The sequence below is a fragment of the Diabrotica virgifera genome, chromosome 5 (genome assembly GCF_917563875.1).
Source record: "Diabrotica virgifera virgifera chromosome 5, PGI_DIABVI_V3a".
In the NCBI taxonomy this organism is placed as follows: domain Eukaryota; kingdom Metazoa; phylum Arthropoda; class Insecta; order Coleoptera; family Chrysomelidae; genus Diabrotica; species Diabrotica virgifera.
In genome coordinates this window covers 205,093,608-205,118,807 of record NC_065447.1, presented here as the reverse complement: position 1 = coordinate 205,118,807, position 25,200 = coordinate 205,093,608, and the positions used below count along the sequence as shown (strand labels likewise).

Sequence of the window (25,200 nt, the reverse complement as noted above, 5' to 3'; positions counted from 1 at the left end):
ATATATCAAAAAATAAACAAATTCCTTGGAGTCATTTTTGAGAAAATTTAGTTCAAATTTATGTCAAATTTTGACCCCTTAAATATAGGCAACCCATAACTTTTTCTGAAAAACGATAATATTCTTGTTATAGCCCCATCTTTAGGCTATATAAATGTTTTTCAAATTAAATTTATCTTAAACAAGTTTTTAGATTGGTAGGGAAATGTATCGGGTGGGCGGTCGGCCATGCTGGCCGCCATTTTGGATTTGGAAATGTCAAATTCCGTATTTCTATTTACCTATCGATAAGCTAACTTTAAGTTAAATTTCATTCGTTTCGGTCAAAATTTGCAAAAATGGGCCCCAAATAACCCCCTAGTTCGGCCCCCCTTTAAGAGGTTTTTTTCAAAAGCTTAGTTTCTCGACAAAATTCTTTTAAACTTACTCATACCGAATTTCATCGAAATCGGTCCAGTAGTTTTCGCTGGGCGGTGGCGACATACGTATGTACATACGTACGTACGTACATACGTACGTACATACGTACATACTTCCGACATGTTTTTTTTATTTGCTTTTTAGACTCAGGGGGACTCAAAACGTCGAAAAAAGTGAAATCTGAAAAAAAATTTTTTGCACGATCCTATAACTTTATCTATTATACTCATACTGCGTATGTAGTACGATAAAGTAAAACCGGTTCCTCTTATTTCTCTTTCCTTCGACGATAAAGTAAACACAACGCTATAATTTGATTTCGCTTCATATAAAATATACCTTTTATTCTACGAAATTATATTTAGTTTTATAGGGTAAACAACTCGGTGAAAACTGGAGTAGGGCTGCAGTCACGTCTTGTGTGAAATTTATCTAAAAACAACATTTAAAACGAGGGGAACAGCATTTAAAAATGAATGGATAATAAAGTGTCTTTTAAATTCTATACATGAAAAACATAGATTGTAATGTTGTTCTGAAGCTGTTTCCTTGTGGAATTTTTATAATAAACTAGTCTAAATGGGAAATAAGCCATAATTTAACTAAAAAAAATAATTTTATTAACGTTTCGACGCGCAAATTGGATGTCGAAACGTTAATAAAATCATTTTTTTAGTTCAATTCTGGCGTATTTCCCATTTAGTCGAGGGCCCATCTGTTTTGAGATGAACGTTTAGAGGTGACTCAAATTTTTTTGCAGAAATTGCTTGAAAATAACTCAAATAATAATATTTGAGTTATCCTCCCTCTCAAAAAAGTCCGGAACATTGTTTAAATAATCAAAATTTCAAAAAATGAAGGAAAAATTCGATTTTTTTCTTGGTTTTTTGATGATAACTTCAAAAGTGTTCATTTTCGAGAAAAGATGTACAAACATAAAAGTTTCGTAATTAAATTTCCTACAATACAGAATTGATTAAAAGTTTAAAAAATAGTCATCCTTGTTGCAAAATAGCAATAATTGCGAAAAAACCATACAAAAACAAGTATTCGCATTTTACGTTTTTCAACCATTTATGCCACACTTAGGACCTTCATATTTTACCCAAAAAAACTTTATGATAGATTAAAACAATATTGTAAATTTCATTAAGATCGGTTCAATAGATTTTGCAAAATATTTTATGCAATCCAGCTTTCGCAGAAAAAATTCATTTTTTCAAAATGTTACAGGACTGAAAATAAAGCAGAGAGCAAGTTGAAATTTTTTTTACGTATAGAAGTTACTGTACCTTTCATTTACAATTTGCAAAATTAAAATCGAATAACTACCACGGCGTCAGGAATTTTTTTAAATAAACATTAATTATTGGTGCTACGCGCAGGACAGCGGTGTTCGATTCACACAAGTTGATTTCCACCAAAATGTATTCCAATCTTTATCTAATATATTATTTTCTTACTCTATATTTTGTTGTATTTTAATATTTTAAGTCCACAACAATCAAACTTATTTTATTATTGTTTGTGAAATATTGTTTAAACAATTGCATATGTTTAAAAATAATAAACTTTTATTCTCTATGTTAAAATATATGAACAAAGAAAGTTTTTGCTAAAAAAAGTGTTATTTAAAAGGATAGAGTATGTGTTTTTATTTTGCAATAAACAAATTTATTTATTTATATCGAAATGTAATAAAAATTAAAATGTATCAATCATTATCAAAGGTCATTGGAATACCCAATCAGAGCAAACTATCCGATGTCCTGCGCGCAGCACCAATAATTAATGTTTATTTAAAAAAATTCCTGACGCCGTGGTAGTTAATCGATTTTAATTTTGCAAATTGAAAATGAAAGGTACAGTACACTTCTATAAGCAAAAAAAATTTCAACTTGCTATCTGCTTTATTTTTAGTGCTGTAACATTTTGAAAAAATGAATGTTTTTTGCGAAAGCTGGATTTCAAAATTTATTTTGCAAAATCTGTTAAACCGATCTTAATGAAATTTACAGTATTTTTTTATTGTATCATAAAGTTTTTCTTGGTGAAATATGAAGGTCCTAAGTGTAGCGTAAATGGTTGAAAAACGTAAAATGCCAATACTTGTTTTTGTATGGTTTTTTTCGCAACTATTGCTATTTTACAACACGGGTGACTGTTTTTTACATTTTTAACCAATTTTATATTGTAGGAAATTTAATTACGCAACTTTTATGTCAATACAACTTTCCTCGAAAATGAATACTTTTAAAGTTATAATCAAAAACCGAAGAAAAAAATCGAATTTTTCCTTCATTTTTTGACATTTTGATTATTTAAACAATGTTCCGGACCTTTTTGAGAGGGAGGATAACTAAAATATTATTATTTGAGTTATTTTCAAGCTATTTCTGCAAACAAATTTGAGTCACCTCTCAACGTCCAAATGTACTAATATTTTTACAGATGCGCCCTGGTCTAATTTAGAATAGTTTATTACACACATAGATTGTATGAGCTAATTAGATTAGCCAATCCAAGATCCCACAAATAACTTAGTATAACAACGATTATAAAAACAAATTAAGGCTTTTAATTAAAAACATAAGAAATAATAACTGACAAAATAGAAATTGCAAATGAATTAAATATGGATTACAGTATATTAGGACAAAAGTATGGACAAAAAATACCCATGTGTAATGATACATCGTAATGATACATATCAGACATCGTAGCATGTACCTACCTCAGCGACAAAGTGTAAATAAAAATAATATACCAAACAACATAGCAAAATATCTTCGTGCGACTCAATTCTTATTGTGTGAAAAGGATAGGTGCGTCAAAACTACCGCACGAGAATACCCTCGCACGTTCAAAATTCTTATAATGTGAAACAGCACAAACAGCACATGGTACGAGCAGTACGAGGAATACCAGGGAGCGAGGATCGTTGCCTCGTTATCATCACAATTTTAGAGCACAAAATGTGGTCGATAGTGGATAATTTAACTTAACGTTCCCGAAAACGGAGTCGCACAAGCCGAACTGAACCGATTACAAGCACAACCAGATTGTAGATCTTTCGATGTATTACGCGGTATGAATGGTACGAATGGATTATTATAAGTATTTTAAAAGTTTAAAAATTCTTAAAATCTTATAAGTTTTAAAAGTAATTAAAACATTGTTTATTTTAAATCATTGTTTATTATCACCTAATATATTATTCTGAAGTTATTTCTTTGTGTCATTTATACAATTTATTATTCTAAATCACAAAATAAATAAATTTTTAAATACAGCACATAGAGACTTGCAGTTTTTTGCATTATGTTCAGGATGACGTCAGGAAAAAAGTCTATATACTATTCAAAAAATGGGTGGAAATCCTTGTTTCACCATTTTAAGTATGTTAACCTATTATATGTCTTTGTTCTAACAAATCTTTTTCTAAGAATCACTATTATGTGATTTTAACCATTTTTTTTGGCCTTTCATATTTCGGTTTTTTTTTGTCTCTGAATCTTGTTGTACATTATTTTGTTGTTCTTTGATTTTCTTCTTTCTTCGATAAGTTGCAGTATAGTGTCATTCATCCAAATGTTTCTCTTCTCTTTCTTTTCTATTGCATGTTCTTCGCTGATCTTGTTATTAAAGGTTCCACATATATTTTATTACATACACTATTTTTTTCACTTTTATATAAGCTACTTATATTTTTGCTAAGAATATTTTTTTCAATAGAATACTTACTTTTTAGTTATTTGCGAAACACCGTCCAAAAATATGTTTTTTTTTGTTAAAAATGAACATATTCACTCGCAAATAGCTCAAAAAGTACCTACCTATTGACTTAGTAAAAAAACTCTATAGAACAAAAGTTGCTTAGAATAAATCATTTTATCCAATACCGGACTTATTTTGAATGTACATTTTTCACCCCCGAGAAGGGGGTATTCCCCTTCACTTTTGTAAATTGGAGGGAATGTAGAACTGTAAACTTTTTCTTATATAATCATAGACAATTTCAACTACCTATTTCAACCAAAACACAACCACAACATACAACATTTTTTAAACACTTAAACATTTTCTGAAAACAGTTATTAAAAACTACTTTTATATGTAAACGTCCGAAGTGGAAGTGGAAACGTTAATACAATCATTTTTTAAGTTAAATTGTGGATTATTTCAGAATAATAATAAGTATAATAATAAGTATATTAGGTGATAATGAACAATGATTTAAAATAAACAATGTTTTCAATACTTTTAAATATAAGATTTTTAGAAGTTTTAAACTTTTAAAATACTTATAATAATCCATTCGTATAACCATTCATACCGCGTGTCGTATACATCGAAAGATCGACAATCGACAATCGACAATCGACAATCGACAATCGACAATCGACAATCGACAATCGACAATCGACAATCGACAATCGACAATCTGGCTGTGCTTGTATTTATAGTCGTTTCAGTTCGGCTTGTGCGACTCCGTTTTCGGGAACGTTAAGTGATAATTTAGCGCGAAAACCTGTTTGTTTGCTTCTATTTCGTTTAAATCAACGATATAATATTAAAAAAAAGCAATCACAAATTTTTTTATTAATTTAAACTAATATTAAAACCTTCAGTATACACTTATTTGTGTTCTTTTTTCTTTATCGTTTTCTGTGGGTAGGTTTTTTTTAATAAAATAACAGAATACATTTATCTTCTTATAGGTGCATTATGATTTTGGCTTAAGAAATATTTTATCAGTGTTACGAAGTCTTGGTGCAGCGAAACGAGTCAATAATAAGGATTCTGAAAGCACAATCGTTATGAGAGTTTTAAGAGATATGAATCTCTCTAAATTAATTGACGAAGATGAACCTCTATTTATTTCTTTGGTTGCTGATCTTTTTCCCAATCAAACTTTAGAGAAAACTGCTTACCCAGAATTAGAAGAAGCTATCAACATTCAAGTTGAGCAAGCCGGATTGGTAAATCATCCCCCTTGGGCACTTAAACTCATACAGGTAAGTATTTTAAGTATAAGTTGAGTTTTTATAAAAATTACGGTATTGGAAATTTAATTTACGGCGGTGGTCTCCAATAAACCTCCTACACCGCGAAGAGCCTTACGCCATACGTCGAGTTGATATTCTTGCGAAATCTTCTTCTTCACGTGCCATCTTCGCGACGGAGGTTGGAAATCATCATGGCTATTCTGATCTTAGATGCTGCTGCTCTGAATAGTTCGGTTGATATGCATCCGTACCATTCCCTCAAGTTACGCAACCACGAGATTCGTCTCCTTCCTACACTCCTCTTGCCCTGGATTTTCCCCTGTATAATCAACTGAGGTAAGTTGTATCTCTCATTACGCATAACATGCGCCAGGTACTGCAGCTTTCGTGTCTTGATGGTTTCCGATATGTCCAGTCTTTTGTTGACTCTCCTCATGACTTCGTTGTTTATTATATGCTCGGTCCATGATATCTTCAGGATTCTTCTATACACCCACAGTTCAAATGCTTCCAACTTTTTAGTAGTTGATGTGTTAAGTGTCCATGCTTCTATCCCGTAAAGCAGAGTCGAGAAAATATAACACCTTGCCAGCCTAACTCTCAAGTCTAATTTCAGTTCTCTTGCACAAAGTACCTTTCTCATTGTATTGAAGTTTGTTCTTGCTTTCTCTATTCGAACTTTGATTTCTTTGGAGTAATCGTTTGTGTGATTAATTATTGTGCCAAGATAGTTGTAGTTTTCTACTTGTTCTAAATTATTACCTTTAATTGTCTGGCTTTCATCATTATTTTGGGTTTTTGATATCCTCATAAATTTAGTTTTCTTGATATTTATTGAGAATCCATATTCTTCTCCATACTCAACTATCTTGTTCATTAGCTTTTGGAGGTCTTTAAGGTTGTCTGCTATTATGATAATATCGTCCGCATGTCTAATGTTGCTAATTAGCGTTCCATTTACCTTTATTTCTGCTGTTTCTCCTTCAAGAGCTCTATTCATAATTTCTTCAGAGTATGCATTGAATAGTAGTGGTGATAATACACTCCCCTGTCGCACTCCTCTTTTAATTTTGAACTCTTCTGATGTGTGTTCGTTAATGTGTATGTGTGCTTGCTGTTTATGATATAGATTTCTTATATTTCTAAGTTCATTGTATTGTAATTGTTTTGATTTGAGGACGTCCATTAGCTGTTTGTGGCGGACTTTATCGAAAGCCTTGTTGTAATCTATGAAACAGACATACATATCCTGGTTCACGTCCAAGCATTTATGGATTAGTACGTTGAATGCAAAGACAGCTTCACGGGTACCTACGCCTCTACGGAATCCAAATTGGGTTTCTTCAATATCCATATCAAGTGTTGGGTAAATGCGTTTATGAATTATCTTTAAAATCATTTTAAGTGTGTGAGACATCAGGCTTATGGTGCGGTGGTCGGTGCATTCTCTAGCATTTTTCCTTTTTGGGAGACAAATAAATGTTGAGGTCAACAATTCATTGGGTATGTCACCCGACTAATAAATTTCATTAAAGAGCTTTAAGAGGAAATCTATGTACTCATTTTCTATTATTTTAAGGATATCAATAGGCAGTTGATCTGGCCCGGGCTTTTTCCGTTACTGGTGTTTTTTAATGCATACAATATTTCTTCCTTTGTAATTTCTACACTTGTTTCTCTGTTTTCGAAAGATATGTCTTGTAGGTTTCCTCTTTCGTCGTCGAAAAGCTCTTCCATATATTCTTTCCATCGCTTTAGCTCTTACGAAATCGGTGACGTTAACCAATCGATTATTTAGATCGCTGAAATACTCGGAAAGTGTCTCTTGTTCCGCCTCTCTGTCTGGTGGGTTGCCATGTAAGAGGTTGATAGGAAATTTCATCTCTCGACCAATCAATGGAATTAATGGAGTGTAACTAGTTGCTTCATGTTGAGAACTTAGGTAGGTTAGCAGAAACAATAGCACTAGTTTTCACGTACAAACAGAGATAGGTAGTTGTTCCGATGTAATGCGGATCATGCCTTTTTACCAAGCCGTTTGACAGAGGATAAAGATGTGCCGCTCTAATCTTGTCGAAAAATCATCATGATTTTCCAAACTTCCGATTTGAAGATGTGCACCTGGTCATAATGAAGTAGTAGCGAAACTCCATGTAGGAAAACGACACTATCAATCGATCGCTCCTTGGGTACTTGAAATGGGTCCAGTAACAACAAGAAGTCTTGTTTTGGGTGGGTTACATCGTTTGTACCATTCTTTCATATCTTGTTAACAATTAACCCAGTCATACCTCTCGCGGACCTGGCCAGTGTCCTATTGATCCCATAATGCTCCTGAAGCAGCTATTTTGGAGTTCTACAAACACGAACTTGACGTGCCTTTGGGCAAACAACTAAAGGTACCTTTATTATTTATTGTTCCATCTGGACTTCTCATTTACAAGTGATGTCGTCCTATCACAGACAACACACAATAAGAGTCAACGGCTTTTCACTGCCTTTCCTTTATCCATAACTTTAATATAACTGATTTAGAAAGTAAGGTAAAATATTTTTTTTCTAGTTATATGAAACACAAAGAGTACGACATGGTATTATGACTTTGGGTCCTACTGGAGCAGGAAAAACCACCTGCATTCAAACTCTTATGAGATCGCTTACAGAAATGGGCGATTTTCACAGGTAAATACACTTAAAATATCTTACTATATATCCAAAATTCGTATTGTTTGACTAAACAAAAGAATATGAAAATTATATACAAGAAAAACTTCAGATATATACATACAACATCAACGATCAAGTATCTTCACAATTAACTTCAGTGCAAGAATCTTTCTTAATTAACAGTATACATTTTCAATAATGTTTGGTGTACCAAACACTATACCAACATTCTTGAAGATGTTATTTGTGATTTTGATTACCAAATTGTTGAGCAGCTCGCTTAAATGGGTCACTTAATAACGGTAGAACTTAAATCTAAACGAAAATTTATTAGACTTAAATTTAACATCAAATTTTCACGCGATTAAAAATTATTATCTATGTAAAAAAGGACAGTTAAGTATAGTACTCCAATTAGCCCATCAATTAGGGGTACAATTTAAAGCTCATCCGCCAATTTTGTAAGTAAGCAATTTAAGTAAGCTGAGTTGCCGAGGAAAAATAAAACATTACGTAAGCTTTTTGGGGTCACTAACCTCTTTATACAATATAATAGTAGTGTCTAAAATAATTCATTCGAAATAAAAGAAGTAATCTTAATATGAGTCAATAATCGGTAAAGAATTTACGAAAGTAGAAATACAAAAAAAGAAGAAACTGTATCAAAGGGAAAAACTGGAAACATCGATAAATATAGGTATAGAAATAAATACTAACACTTAAATTAATAAAGAAAGATTTAAAATCTTGAGCAACAAAATTCTTGTGTAATATATTATGTATAAATATCAGCCAATTATTTATTGTTTATATTTCAGAGAAATGCGCATGAATCCCAAAGCTATTACCGCGTCGCAAATGTTTGGTCGCCTGGATGTTGCAACTAATGATTGGACCGATGGCATATTTTCTGCTTTATGGAGAAAAACTTTAAAATCAAAAGCAGGTAACCCGAATCATTCAAACACTACTGTTTTCATAAAACCGAACGAATTTATATCGAATATCGAATATCGAATATATTTATAAGTTTGAACATTTCACAAAAACCCCCATGAACAAATTACATCCAACTTACAAATAAATGGTATCACCTTTCAGAGCTCCCAAAGCTTCATATACCTAGCCAGAGAGCTAAATAGTCAACTAGACCACTCAAAAGAAATTAGAAGACTGATTAAAATAGCAAGGTGTGGTTTCATGAACATGCGTAAAATGCTTAATAGCTCCTGTGTGGTCTCTATTACTATTATGGCTCTGTGAGACCTGGACATTAAAACAGTATGACATCAACAAATTGAATTTATTCGAAATGTGGAATGTAAAGAATAAGCTGGACCGGTAGAACTACGAATGAAGATGTATTGAAAAGAATGAACACACGTCCTCATCTAGAACACATAATGCGCCATAGGGAATTTTAGCAGCTCCAGGTAATATTAGAAGGTAAGATCGAAGGTAAAAGGGGTATATGAAGAAAGAAAAAATCTTTACTCCGAAACATCAGAGATTGGACCCACGTAACAGGGAATGACAATGTATGAACCCCAGAACAGAGAGAAATTTGCCATTTTGATCGCCAACCTCAATAGAGAAGGCACTTGGAGGAGGAGGATAAGTTTAAAATTTTTTAATATTTTAACGGTTAACATGTTGTTCATTATCGTGTCATTTCCTCTTTCTGTAATATTTACCAACTACTTCTATCACTCTACCGTTTTTGCTATTAGTACCATATTCTAACAAATTCGCATTCCGCTTTTCATCATTATTGTCTTTAACATGAAAAGTATTGTTGACAACTGATCCCTCTGCCTCAATACTCTTTTAAATGTAAATTTTTCTTGAATTACTTTATTATTTATTAATAATATATTAATAAAAATGTTTATTAATTTCATAGTACAAGAATTAAATACATATATTTTAATTTTATATTCTACATTTTACATTATTACATTCTACTTTTTAATTTTAAATGTTTATCCTGGAAAATAAAGAAACATTTACTCACTACCCGTTAAAACCTATTAGTCGAACACGGGGATAGTGTGTGACAATGTTTAGCTTTTAAATACTGGGTTGGGAAAAGTATGGAATCAAGCAAATATCTTTGAAACGAAAAGAACAATATTTTTGAAACTTTGTATGCAAGTACAGTGACGCAAAAGGCATCTGATTCCATATTTTTTGTTACTACTAGACTTCCGGTTTCACCGGAAATACCCTTAACTTATTTAATTTAAATGGGACACCCTGTATATTTTTGCAGATTTTAAAAGAACTTGTTATTTTTAATTCATGCATACCAAATTTGGAAGAAAAAATTTCTTAAAAAGTGTCTGTAGATAATTTTTTGTATTAATACAACGTAGTAGGAAATAAACGAGTACCATCTATACTGTAGACTAAAATTGTTGATTACATGCACTGCATGACTTACAGTTGAGTCCGCGAATCTTTACCCGTGCGTCATCATTTAAAGCATACGAAATAAGTCGATGATAAGTCGGAAATTAAAATTTACTAAACGCAACAGCAAGTCACTTACCGTCACTTGCTGTTGCGTTTAGTAAATTTCAATTTCCGACTTATCATCGACTTATTTCGTATGCTTTAAATGATGACGCAGGGTAAAGATTCGCGGACTCAACTGTATTTGAATTTAGTGTAGTAGGTAAAACCGTTACTGAACTATTGACAGAAATGAGTTGTATTAAAAATGGTTCATTTAAGTGAAAAATATCGTATTGAAATATTAATAATAAATCGGTTATGGTGAATTTTCATTTTTTGGAGGTGGATTTTCCAAATCGATGGATTGGACGTAGAGAATTCATAGAGTGGCCTGCTCGTTCTCCAGACCTCAACCCGTCAGATTTTTTCTTTGGGGTTGTCTAAAATCACGTATTTACGTTAGGCGACCAACATGCTTGCAGGATTTGAGACAAAGAATATAATTGATGAATGTGAACCATTAATACGTGGAGAAATCTTGCAAATAGTGACTCACGAATTTATTTGTAGGCTTGCACGTTGTCAGGAGGTGAAACGGAAGCATCGTCAACATTTGAAATTATTTTTTTTATTTTTAATATCATTGGTCTAACGTAAATAAATTAACCTATCTTTTAACTATAAAGAGATTTACTTCTTGTTTTAACAGTTTTTTCTTCCAAACTTGGTATGTATGAATTAAAAATAACAAGTTCTTTTAAAATCTGCAAAAATATACAGGGTGTCCCATTTAAATTAAATAAGTTAAGGGTATTTCCGGTGAAACCGGAAGTGGAGTAGTAACAAAAGATATGGCATCAAATGCCTTTTGCGACACTGTACTTGCTTGCAAAGTTTCATAAATATTTTTGTGTTCGTTTCAAAGATATTTGGTTGGTTCCATACTTTATCCCAACTCTGTATAGTATGTGTATACTTAATGCCTAGCTACAAACATTCTATTATCTTACAGGTATTTATTTATTTTCTTTATTTTTTTATATTATATGTACATACATAAAGGAACTGGGTAAATTTAACAAACCACTCTATTGCAAACCCTTTTCTTATTCTAATTTTGTTCACTTGTTAAGTCAGATCAAATAATTTATGTAAAATATTACGATCTAGGTTCAATACATACTTTTTGAATATAGATATTAACATACCCAGTGAATTGAGAATCTTACTATATCTTGTATATTTATGTTGGGCAAGTGATTAAATACTTTTCAAGCAAGTTACCTACATGGCAGATCTCAGTCCTATTGATTTTTTAATATTTCTCAATTGCACGTATTGGTTGGTTTTAGTACGAGTCGACTTTCTTTAAATAAGTTTTTTGTACACCGCCCCACCCAAGTATTCCATATCTAATTCTAGATTCAACTAGTGCATAATATAATATTTTTAAATATTTTAAATCTACTTTAGATTTTAGCCCAATAAATGACCGTTTCGGAGTGTAATTTTCAGGGGCAACTCCGAATTGCATGAAAATTTGGATTTAGGTTCTACTTACCCTCCACTTCAAAGTTGAATTTGTCCCATTGGTTGCTTTTTCTTGGGGGGTGACAGTCACCCCTTCTTAGGGGGTGAAAAACGCGTGTTTAAAATAAGCCCGGAAATTGATAAATTGACCGATTATAAGCAACTTTAGTTCTATAAAGTTTTTTACGTAAGTCAATACTTTTCGCGTTATTCGCAATTGAAAATGTTGATTTTTTGACAAAAAAACTACGTTTTCAGACCGTTTTTCGCAAATAACTCAAAAAGTAAATATTTTATCGAAAAATATATTCTAAGCAAAAGTGTAGCTTATAAAAAAACAAAAAAAATGATGTATCAGTAAAGTATATAAATTGAGAAAAAGCAAAGTTGTAGCTCATGAAAAATACGTTCTTATTTGTCTAATTCCAAATCGAATAAGTCAACGCGAAATCACCGAAAAATTAAGCACTTTTCGGGAAAAGCTATTAACAAATTTAAAGTACTTAAAAAAAGCTTTATATTTGTTTTTTACAAAAGTTTCTAGCACCCAAAATAAACGAGTTACACTGAAAAAGATAGTTGGCCCCTTTTTTTGGTAAAAAAAGGTTGTGAAAACGTCCCTCTATTTAGCACCCTAAATAGAATTAATCGTTACCGCTTTATCATTTATTTTAACTGTATGTATATTATTTATATGATCTGTAAGTTTGATTATCTTGAAGTGCTTAGTTTTGAAAAAACTTGGTTTTATAGTAAAACAAAATTTTCTAAAAATTTTTTAAAAATTTCCTTTTTTCAAAATAACTGAAAAAGTATTAGTGATAAGAAAAATCTTAAAGAGTAAAAAAATATAGGTTTTGTTATTATAAATATGCTAGTTTCGTTTTGTTTTTCCGCAAGACAAAAATTAGTTAAGATATGGCTGTTCAAAATTTGCATACACTCGTGATTAGTGACCCGTTCAAGCTTTTTTAACTATAACCCTTTCAAAAATAAGTGCTTTAAACCGGTGAGACTGACAGATCATATAGAAAATAGATAAGTAAATAAATTGTTTGTAAAGCGGTAGCGATTAATTTCATTTGAGGAGCTAAACACGGGGAGATTTGCATGATTTTTTTACAAAAACAAAACAGGGCCAACTTTATTTTGAGCGTAACTCGCTTATCTTTAATGCTAGAAACTTTTATGAACAATTCTAATAAAGCTTTTAATAATCACTTTAAAAAAGTTTAAATGAGTTTTTCTCGAAAAGTGCTTAATTTTTCGGTGATTGCACCTTGAAATATTCGATTTAGAATTAGACGCAGAAGATCGTATTTTTCATGAGCTACAACTTTGTTTTTACTCGATTGATAGACTTTACTGATGCACATTTTTTTCAGTATTTTATAAGCTACACTTTTGCTAAGGATATTTTTTTCGATCATATATTTACTTTTTGAGTTATTTACGAAAAACTTACATAAAATTGACTTACATAAAAAACTCTATAGAACAAAAGTTGCTTAAAATCAGTCAATTTATCCATTTCCTGTCTTATCTTGAATATATGTTTTTTCACCCCCGAGAAGGGGTAACTGTCACCCCCCAAGTAAAAGCAACCAACAGCACAATTTCAACTTTGAAGTGGAGGATTAGTAGAACCTATATCCAAATTTTCATGCAATTCGGAGTTGCCCCTGGAAATTACACGGTATCGCCGTATTTCCCGTTCATTTACTGGGCAATTTGAGAAATTTGAACTTTGGAACCAAGGCTCTCAAACACTTTTTTATTTGATCTATGTGGGCATCCCATCTTAAATGAGAGTCGATTTTTACTAAAAGATATTTTATATTATAAGGTACTTGATTTTATAATTACATTTCCTTTTGTGATTTTAATTGTTATAGCACTATAAGAAGGTAGTGATACTTTGTAACTGCAAAACGGAACAAAAAAGGTTTTTCATTTAAACATTTTCATTTCATACAAAGGTAGTTTGTGCATTTAATCTTATCTTTCTAGGGGAACACGTCTGGTTGGTACTAGATGGTCCAGTTGACAGCATCTGGATAGAAAACCTAAATTCAGTCCTAGACGATAACAAGACTCTCACTCTAGCAAACGGCGACAGACTTTCCATGTCACCTACTTGTAAAATAATTTTCGAACCTCACAACATTGATAACGCTTCTCCAGCTACAGTCTCACGCAACGGCATGGTGTATATGAGCTCGTCTGGACTCAATTGGAAACCCGTCATCAGAGCATGGTTGAAAGGAAGAAGTCAAAGGGAAGTGGATGTGTTTCAAAATTTATTTGATGAGTCTTTTTCCAAGATGTATAGTTGGGGAACGCAAAATTTGTGTCTGGTTATCGATGTTCTTCAGTGCAATATTACATTACAAATTATTAGATTATTAGAAGGTACGTTTAGACTTTCTTTGCACCTTTTGTATAACAAAGAGTTTTTTGACTTTAAATTGTTAATAATTAAAAAAATCCACCCAACCGACTGTAGGAAACATATAGGTCTGGATCCCGCGTATGAAAAAAAAGTTGATTATTAGCAAGCTGAAAATTTGTTAATAGCTTAAGGGTGTCTAGTCGGATAAACTTTGATATATGAGAACACTGGAACATGGGCAATTTTAATTGTGGAACATGTTAAAAATTTGGAACGGTCAGACCACGAAAACGGCACCTTTATTTTGTGCGACAGAACAGACTTAAACTCTCCGAACAGAGATTAAACTCTCATGCAATAATCAGATTGCTATTTATCACCAAATGGGCGTTTTAATGAGTGGAACATGTAGAATATGTCAAATGATAGGAGTTATGACAGGTGATAAATAGCAGTCTGATATTTGCATGAGGGTTTAATCTCTGTTCGGAGAGTTTAAGTCTGTTCTGTCGGACAAAATAAATGTGCCGTTTTCGTGGTCTGACCGTTCCAAATTTTTAACCTGTTCCACAATTAAAACTGCCCCTGTTCCAGTGTTCCCATATATCAAAGTTTATCCGACTAGACACCCTTAAGCTATTAACAAATTTTCAGCTTGCTATTAATCAACTTTTTTTTCATACGCGGGATCCAGACCTAATAGAGATTTTGGTTATCGAGGTCATGTCAAGTCAAAGTCGACAACAGGAATATTTTAAATTTTTTTCTCTGGACTGTATAGCTTCACAACCGTGCTACTAATACCGTGTTTTTAAATTAGGAGGAGTAATTCAAATTTACTGTGCCGTAATGCTTGCTTGTAATTGGTCCAAGCTCAGGCAAGTTTTCTCCACTGTTATGGAGTTTTGACATTATTGACATTTATGAGATTTAGTCACTATTGGCAGTTCATAGGTTAATTAAATTATATCGGGACTATTTGTGTTTTCTGCGTTATTCCTTTAATTTTTAAATTTTTAATCTGCTTGTATGTAAAAACGGTGGTTTTTCGAACTCTTTAGCGACGTATTAGTATAATATAATATTTATGGATTACCGTCGAAGGCCGACATGATCAACCAAAAAAGAAGATGTATTTGGGAATTTTTCTAGTGACATTATTGGGTGTGAATCTGTCTTTTGAGTTTGCTCCTCCTGGTTTAAGAACAGAGTATAGAGCTAATTATAAAGACGTTTGAAATTAATCTAATTAACGTATAAATTATGCATTTGCAATATTTAATTAATGCAATATATTGACAACTGATGTTAGGAACCAGCTGTATATGTCATATCTATTTTTCCGGTATTCATTTAGAAGGCTGAACTTTACTTTAGCAAACTTAGATAACATTCTATAAATACTTTTAGGTCTGGATCCCGCGTATGAAAAAAAAGTTGATTAATAGTCGGACAAACTTTGATATATGGGAACACTGGAACCGGGGAAGTTTTAATTGTGAAACAGGTTAAAAAATTGGAACGGTCAGACCACGAAAACGGCACATGTATTTTGTCCGACAGAACAGACTTAAACTCTCCGAACAGAGATTAAACTCTCATGCAAAAATCGGACTGCTATTTATCACCAAATGGGCGTTTTATTGAGTGGCACATGTAGAATATGTCAAATGACAGGAATTATGACAGGTGATAAATAGCAGTCTGATTTTTGCATGAGAGTTTGCATCTCTGTTCGGAGAGTTTAAGTCTGTTCTGTCGGACAAAATAAATGTGCCGTTTTCGTGGTCTGACCATTCCAAATTTTTAACCTGTTCCACAAGCTATTAACAAATTTTCAGCTTGCTATTAATCAACTTTTTTTTCATACGCGGGATCCAGACCTATTTGCTGTACCTTGCGAAATTTATTAGGATAATGATAGTGATAAACAGAATATACAGTCGGAAAAATGAAACAATACCCATGAACGATCACATCAATCACTTATTTTGTATTTGCTGTTTTTTTCTGTAACAAACGTTTGTTATTTATAGAAAAAGACAGCAAATGCAAACTAAGTGATTAATGTGATCGTTCATGGGTATTCTTTCATTTTTTCTACTGTATATTCAGAACAATAATGATGCATGTGTTGCTTTCATGATTATACGATGATGTATATAACATATGAGGTCATCAGAAGCGGAGTATGGATATGTATGTTAAGTCTAGAACAAGCTGGTTTCTTCTCTTTGAATTGAGTATATATATAACTCCATACAAGATAAGAAGCAAGTAGACTATAGTGGTCTATTTAAAACATGTAAAATAAAATATAGAATAGCATACATAGGTACATTTAATATTCTAAATCATTAACATCTACAACTTTAAATATGACGTAACAAACGAGACAAAAACAGGTATTGACTTCTAGTTGAGAATAAGATGCTTAGAATAAGACAAAACATAATTGTACAACGGAGAATAATAAGAACGATTAAAGATAGCTCAACCATTGCAGGCTGCCAGGGATTATTTACCTACCTAGGATAAGTGTGAAAAACACACTAATATTCAAAGGAATGAATCAAACTTGATAACAAGGACACCAAAAATGCAATTGAATACAAACTATACGAATGATATACTTACTACATATAAATATTAATAAATGCAATTCAAAGTAAAATCCTTTATAATTGTGAAACGGAAGTGAAATGTTTTTAACGGTTAAAAACTTCCAAAATTGACACCAAATTAAATAGTTCTTAACCGAAGTTACAAATTCGCAACAAATGTATGTAACAATGTTACATAAGTAAACTCAAACCTTGAATCCCACGTGGGGTATGGGACGTAGAGGTTACTACCGCACAGAAAAACAGACATTTGTCTCGCAACCTATCAGAAACAAAAGTGATGAATAATTGTAATTGTCTCAGAGATCAATTGGAAATTGATAGATCATCTCAGAGAGATTGCACACCGGATATTCAGGTGGGGCTGAACATCAGCTCCGGAACTATAATATGAGAGCACCAATGTTGCTTTTTTTAAGCAATTGTGATGCGCTCTTTTAATGTGATTCGTACTACCTGCAATTAGATGAGATTGTAGGAACGACATAAAAATTATTTTCATTTAATATTTATTTCATATTATAAAAAGTTGTAAAACTGCAACAACATGTACCTACTGTTTCATATAGTCAACAGACCAAAATTTACTTTTGATTATTATTAGGTTTAATCCCAAAACAACAAGTTGTAGAGGAGGAGGTATCTGCACCAAAATCCGACGCTGGCGATCTCGAAGATGAGATTATCGAGGAGAGTGAAAAAGTTGAAGAACACAAAGTGTTTACCTCCGAACACTTATCCAAGTTATATGTATTTGCGATGGTTTGGGGAATGGGAGCGTACCTGGAAAGTGACGACAGGCTTAAATTTAATGAGTTTATAAAGGGTGAACTGAGTTTTTTGGATTTACCTATAAATGACAGAAAAAATCAAGATGTAAGTATGAATTTTACTTATTTAACATATTATTTTTGAATAGTTTAATTATTTTACTTGTCACTTTAATTTTAAATAAGAATTGTTATACTTTTTTCTAATGAAGTTTGCAAGCCTCTAGATATTAGTCAAATCAGGTTAGCATTTGACTTTATTTTTGTTTATGTATATTTATGTCGTAAATTTAATAATAAACTAGATAATTCAATAATTATACTTAGTCACTATTTTCTCCATTAACTCGGAAAATATCGATCGCAAGAAAAAATATAAAAATAAATTGTAGGAATTCGCAATTCCAACAATTTAAGTGCGTACCATTTTTTCGAAGGGTGTAACATCTTCGAGATATTGAACAAAAATAATTTCTATATAACCAATTTCCGCAAGGTCTTACGCTCGCGCATTTACCGCATACGTACGACCTCAAAGATTGATTTTAGCAAAAAAAAAATAAAAGATTAAAATTTTTTAAAACATAATTATCTCCATTTTTCTTTATGTAACAATGCCGTAAAGTTAGCGAGATTCAATTCAATAGTTATGTTTTTCCCCTCCTTTCGCTATTTTCCCCTTTAACTAAGAAAATATCGACCGCGCGAAAAGAACTGTAAAAAATAAATTGTAGGAAATCGCATTTGCAACAATTTTCAGTCGTTATTATTTTTGACAAAAAATAAAAATGGTGGAGATATTGAGCAAAACGGTTATCTTTGATCAAGATGACGGCTAACGCAACTTCGGAATTCAATCGCGATTTAAATTTTACACTACTATTGACCCCCTCTAAAGGTTAGGATAATAAAATTTGAGGTAGCTCACCATGCTTTTTTTGTCCAACCTGACTTTGCTATTATGATTTTTAAATGTTATCAAGCGGAAACGACTTCGTCTGAATTTCTCAGATAGATAGATACAATAGACGAGACAGTTAAGACAGTTTTGGCTTCGCATTGCAACTGGATAAAAATGGTATACATTTTTATTTTATATTAGTATTACTCCTTTGAGTAAGGTAGATCCATTTTCCATTGGAATTTACCACGCTGAACAGACGGGGTTGTGATTTGCATGTTTTAGAATTCCCTCTTCTCTTCTTAGCTTCAGCATCCATCTGGCTTGCAATTTTTAGAAACCATGGAGGTGTTACCAGGAAAATGGTCGAATAAGTTTTTAATTAAATATATATTAAAAATATTTTTAAATATTTTTATTAGGATGAAAACTTTAACTTTTATTTAGCAGAGGCCGCTCCGCACCTACTACCATCTCGTCAGTTGCAATGCATGGACAAATAGAGTCGAAAATTTCTACTTAAGACAGAGATAGCAACCTATGCATTCTCTGAAGAACCAGTAAAAATTGGTGAAATCGTCGATAAGAGTGCTGGTTGCGCTCTCTGAACTAAGTAAAACTTAAGACAGTTTTAGCTTTGCATTGCAAATGAATAAAAATGGTATTATATATATTTTATTAGATACATTTTATTAGATATTAGACTTTAGTAAAGAGGTTTTGATCAATCCTACCCTAATTCTACCCCATGAATGTATTTTCCCATTATTCTGGAAAAATCCTAGATCTCTATTTGTATTAGATTAAATGCCTTAAATATTTTAGGCTACAGTTTTTGACTACGTAGTCAACAGCGATGGAGAATGGGTACACTGGAGCACCATGGTAACCAACTACGTTTACCCCGAAGTAGCAACTCCCGAATTCGCTTCTATACTTATACCTATACCAGACAATGTCAGAATCACTTACCTTATCGACACCATAGCTCGACAAGAAAAAGCAGTTTTGGTGATTGGTGAACAAGGAACTGCTAAGACAGTAATGATGAAGAGTTTCATGAAGAAGGCGAATCCTGAAGTATACCTGAACCGAGCTTTTAATTTTTCAAGTGCTACAAGTCCTTTCCAATTTCAAAAGACTATAGAAAGTTACGTAGAAAAGAGAATGGGTAGTACTTTCGGTCCTCCAAATGGAAAGAAAATGATAGTGTTTATAGATGATATCAATTTGCCAGAAATAAACTGCTGGGGTGATCAAGTAAGTGTTAAACATTATATTTTTTGCCATCATCTAGTCAACATGTTAACAAGTCAATTTTGAGCTCAAATGGCACCTCAAGCAGATTATATGGGATATTTTGTACATCCTTGTTCAAGTTCATGAGTTTAATCTATGTTTCCATGACAAATCAATTTTAAAGTGTTTTACCCGTATATTTTTGAATTTTGATGGTTACCATGTTAACGCGTTAGCACTGATGATGATCGGTCATCCGATCGAAAACTAGTTCCTGTGATGTAGCTCTTTTCAGGTAATTTTAACAAATATACCTTTTATAAAGGATGTTAGTCGTTTTTTGTAATATATGGTATACAGCCAACTACAGGAAAGCTTTTCCTCGTGGCCTTTTATTATATTTTTTCTAATTACGTTTTGCTTAAAAAAACATAAGGATATTATGCTTCTTTGTATTCATCTTCCTCCTTGTAAGGAATTTGGCTTTTTCATTGCAGGATTGATACCTCTATGGAAGATTGTTACTCCATCTTTTGCGCGGTCGCCCGATACTTTTTCTGTCGACTGATGGTTTTCTCTTGCTATTTTGACTAGAAAGGTTTCCTCAATTCTGCTTATGTGGCAATTCCATTCTTTTTTTCTATTTAGTGTCCATTCATTTATACACTGTACATTTTCTTCTAATATCTTCACTCCTTTTTCAATCTCTCAGCGTATTTCCAGTAATTCTTCTCAGTACTCTCATTTCTGCCGTTTCCAGTATTCGTTGTGTTGTCGTTGTATTGGGTCTTGTTTCTGATGCAATTGTCATTATTGGTCTTACACTGACTTTATAAATTCTTGACTTCATCTCGATTTCGTCGTATATAGTGTTATTCAGCCATCCCGTCAGTCTTTTTGGTTTTTGTACTTAATCTTTCACTTCTTTGTCTAGGTCTCCATAGATGAACAGTGTAATTCCACGGTATTTTATTTCTATTACTTGTTTAATACTGATGCCATCTCTAGTTGTGAACCAGTCTTTGAAGACTATCTTCATCTTGGGCTATCACTATTGCGTGGTCTAACACAATATTTTTTACTTCTTTGTTTCCCATTCCGTATCCTCTTCCTTTGTTGACATTTTTGATGATTTCATTTATGATTAAATTGAAGAACTCCATGATAAGTGTTTTGACTCATTTTGAGGCTGCCTTATTATAGACTGCCTATGCCTATAGATTCTGTAAGTTGTCCATCTATTCTGATTCCCATTTTGTTATTTTGGTAGTTGTTTTTAATAGTTTTTATGATATCTAGGGGAATTTCTCTATTATAGAGAAGATGGATTCTATCTTTGAGTCTTACTCTGTCCAATGCTTTCTTCAAGTTAATCAGAAACAGAAATGATGGTCTGTCATACTTTAATGGACTCTTAGTAATTTATTAGAGCTACTGCCTCAAAAATTAATATAGCTATGACGATTGCCAACCTCCGTAGCTGAGATGGCACCTGAAGAAGAAGACGTAATTTTTTTTATGACGAATATTGCAACTTGACACGATCTTCCAGTACGAAACCTGTTCATCTGCTAAACTCCTCTGATTCGTTAGTTCTTGTAAAATTTTAGTTGTAAGTTTTAGGGTAGTAATTTATAAAATTTATACCTCTGTAATTTTCTGGCTGATTTTATCTCCTTTTTTGACTAGTAGAATTAGTTGACTCGTCTTCCATTCTCCCTGTATTTTATTGTCTTTTATAATTTTGTTAATTTATGTTGTTATTTTTGTTCTGTCATTGCTTCTCCACAATATTTCAGTAATTCGTTTGGTATTCAGTCTTTACTTGCAGCTTTTCTACTCTTCACTTTGTAAATGTTTTTCGAACTCCCTGTGTATTGATATTAATTTCTTCATTTAAGGTAATTTCTGGTGTTTCCGGTTCTAGCGTCATTTGTCCTTTGCAAAGAGCCTTTTTAGATAGTCAATCCATGTATCTTTTTCTATGGGTTTTGGTTATATTAGCTCCTTTACCTCCGTTCTTTGTCCTCTTATAAAGAGGCATATTTACTTTTGCAGACCATAGAAATCATGTTCCATTTCTTTCGAAAAACGTTTCCAGTGATAATTTTTTATTCTTATAACAAATACCAAGCCTTGGAAGGACATTGTGGAGTTCGAATCGGGGGAGAAACTATTAACAACATCAGATATGCAGACGACACCGCGATCATGGCTGAAAATATCGAAGATCTTCAATTCCTTATAGATCGAGTCACTAGAAAATGCTCCAATAACGGACTTACATAAATGCAACAAAGACAAAGTTACTTATGGTTAGTAAACAAGACGTCGGCCCTATGCAACTAATTGTCAGTGATGAATCAGTAACAAAAGTTAATCATTTTAAATACCTAGGATATTGGATAAACGAGGCACTAAATCCGGATAAAGAAATTAAACTCGTATAGAAATTGCAAAAGGAGCATTTATGAAACTTAGATCTATTCTGAGCAACTCTCAGCTGAACTTACAACTAAGAATCAAGTTCCTAGAATGTTATGTGTATCCTGTATTACTATATGGATGTGAAACCTGGATCATGAAGGTTAACATGATGAACAAATTAGAAGCCTTTGAGATGTGGTCGTATCGTAGAGTGCTCAGAATATCTTGGGTTCAACGCATTTCAAACAGACAAGTCTTAAACAGAGTAGGCCAAGGCGAACGTGACTTAATGAAGATGATAAAAAAGAGGAAACTTGAATATCCGGTGCATATAATGAGAGGTAGCAGATACAGGATGCTGCAATTAATACTCAATGGAAAGATCGACGGAAAAAGAGAAATTGGTCGGAAGAAATATTCATGGCTCCGAAACCTTCGTCAATGAACTGGCTTATCAGCAGATCAATTGTTACATGCCGCACAAGATCGAGAACGATATCGGCAAATTGTTATGGAAGCTACCCACCCCTAAAGATTTGGGCAGGGTACTTAAAAAAGAAGAAGATAACAAATACATGTGTTTCGTTTTTTATTGCCTCGTAATTATCGTATACCTCTTGATTGACATGTATTTTAGGTAAGCCTTTTCCTTTTTTACATTTTTCCTCCACTTCTATAAAAAAGCATGTAGTTCTTGGCATTGGGAATGATTTATTTTTATATATTATATTTTTTTCACCAAAAACTTCCTTGACATATTAGACTTAATAGAGAGATTTTGCACCTCTTAAAATAACCGCTGATTTTGGCTCCGCTATGGTTAACTTTATTAAGCATAACGGTTACGGCAACGTTAAAAATCAGAGTTTTTGCAGCCTGTCAAGTAGGTTTTTCGTGTCATCGTTATCGTTATTTAAACATAACCTCACTTCACAACGTTATTGTAATTTTAAGTATATACTTGAACAGTTTTTGATATTTTAATTTATAGGTAATCAAAATTAGAATCTATGTAAATGTAATTTTACTGATTTTTTACATTCTGGCAACAAAGCAATTTAACCATTACTATAACGATACCGATACGCACTACTTTAAACCTCCGTAAATTACATCATCCCTTATGTTTAATAACGATAACGGATCATATATTCGCTACTGCGCAGACGTAGTATAACGATAACCATAACGGAATTGCAAAATAAGAGGTGCAAAATCTCTCTATTTTTTACCCAGATCTCTTTAACTTGACCGACACTTTCTGTGATATATTTACCTTGTTTTTGTTATTCTTTTTTGGAATAGGTATATTGTGGAGTTATCCTGTAAGGTTTCGACTATATTTGTGGTGTATTCTGGTCTTTTGTTATCACATATGTTTTTTCATTCAGAATGCTTCTTTGTAAGCAAATTAATTGTTTAATTACTTAAAATGTATTATACCGTAAACAATATTCTGTGTATGTATAGTAAACAAATTACTATATATTCTTTATCATGCTTTAAAAATGTGTAGGTATTCTGTTTTCTGATACTGGCTGTCTTACTAATTATGTTACTCCGTATATACCACCTATTTCTGTATTGAAAATAATAGATTTCGAGGTGATTCTCATCTTAATAGTTTTAGTCCAGAGAAATAAGATTTTTCTCGTGACACATCCCCCTCCAGGCCGAAACCAAATTTTTTGAGTAGTATGGACATCTATATTATTAACTTATATGTTTCCTGCAGCCGATTTTGATGATATACATAGTTATAAACAAATGAAGATCGAAAAACGGTAAATTATCGGTAAATTAAGAAACTCATAAATCGTATAAAAAAACTTCAATATGGCTTTCGCTGAATATGTCCATCCTTATTGGTTGCTTAGAAAATTGCAAAATAAATCATAAATTTTGAGTTTATAAAAATATTCAGAACTTATGTAAAAATTAACTTAGAACCTTCTTATTACACGGAATGCTGATACTTCTTGTACTTAAATTATATTTTAAATTTCAAAGCAATTGGTCAAATAGTTTAAAAGTTATTTAATTTGTTTATCCCAAATTCATTTTTTTTGCAACACTACAAGTCAGAAAATTATGAGGCTACAATCATACTTCGGACAGTTTATGACAGAAGAACATTTATACTATTACCGTTATTAAAAATAAATGACAAAAAATAATTTTAAACAGTGTAAAATTATTTTGAAAAAACATGTCGATTTTTTGCTTACTTATAATTAATTAGAATAACTTTTTAACCGTAACCTGTAGAAAAATTATTTTTTCATATTTAGAAAGACTGAATTTTTATACACATTTAGAAAGAAAAACAACTGTCCTAGGACAATTAGGGACAAAGTTAGCTCCCCCATTTATTTAATTCACATGTTTTTGCAAAATAATTTTGCAATAATTATAATTATTTTTTGTAATTTTTTTTTAATTAAATTAATACTGTAAATTTCCTTCTTCCATAAACTATCCAAAGTATTACTGTAGCTTCATCATTTTCTGACTTACAGTGTTGCAAAAAAAATAAATTTGGGACAATCAAATTAAATAACTTTTAAACTATTTTACCAATTTCTTCGAAATTTAGGGTATGAATTAAGCACCATAAGTCTCAGCATTCCGTGTAATAAGAAGGTTCTAAGTTAATTTTTACATAAGTTATAAATATTTATAAAAACTCAAAATTTATGATTTATTTTGCAATTTTCTAAGCAACCAATAAGGATAGACATATTAAGCAAAAGCTATATTGAAG

General features: G+C 32.1%; 1 protein-coding gene across 1 annotated transcript in view; it reads left to right on the top strand.

Moving 5' to 3' along the window:
- The window catches only part of LOC126885269 (dynein axonemal heavy chain 5), a 356,025-nt gene that overhangs the window by 174,362 nt on the left and 156,463 nt on the right, over nucleotides 1–25,200 (top strand). The window contains exons 30-35 of the mRNA XM_050651757.1: nucleotides 5,142–5,438; nucleotides 7,993–8,111; nucleotides 8,915–9,042; nucleotides 14,094–14,495; nucleotides 17,704–17,975; nucleotides 19,596–20,030. Of these exons, the coding sequence (XP_050507714.1) occupies nucleotides 5,142–5,438; nucleotides 7,993–8,111; nucleotides 8,915–9,042; nucleotides 14,094–14,495; nucleotides 17,704–17,975; nucleotides 19,596–20,030 (1,653 nt within the window). The remainder of the gene's footprint in view (nucleotides 1–5,141; nucleotides 5,439–7,992; nucleotides 8,112–8,914; nucleotides 9,043–14,093; nucleotides 14,496–17,703; nucleotides 17,976–19,595; nucleotides 20,031–25,200) is intronic.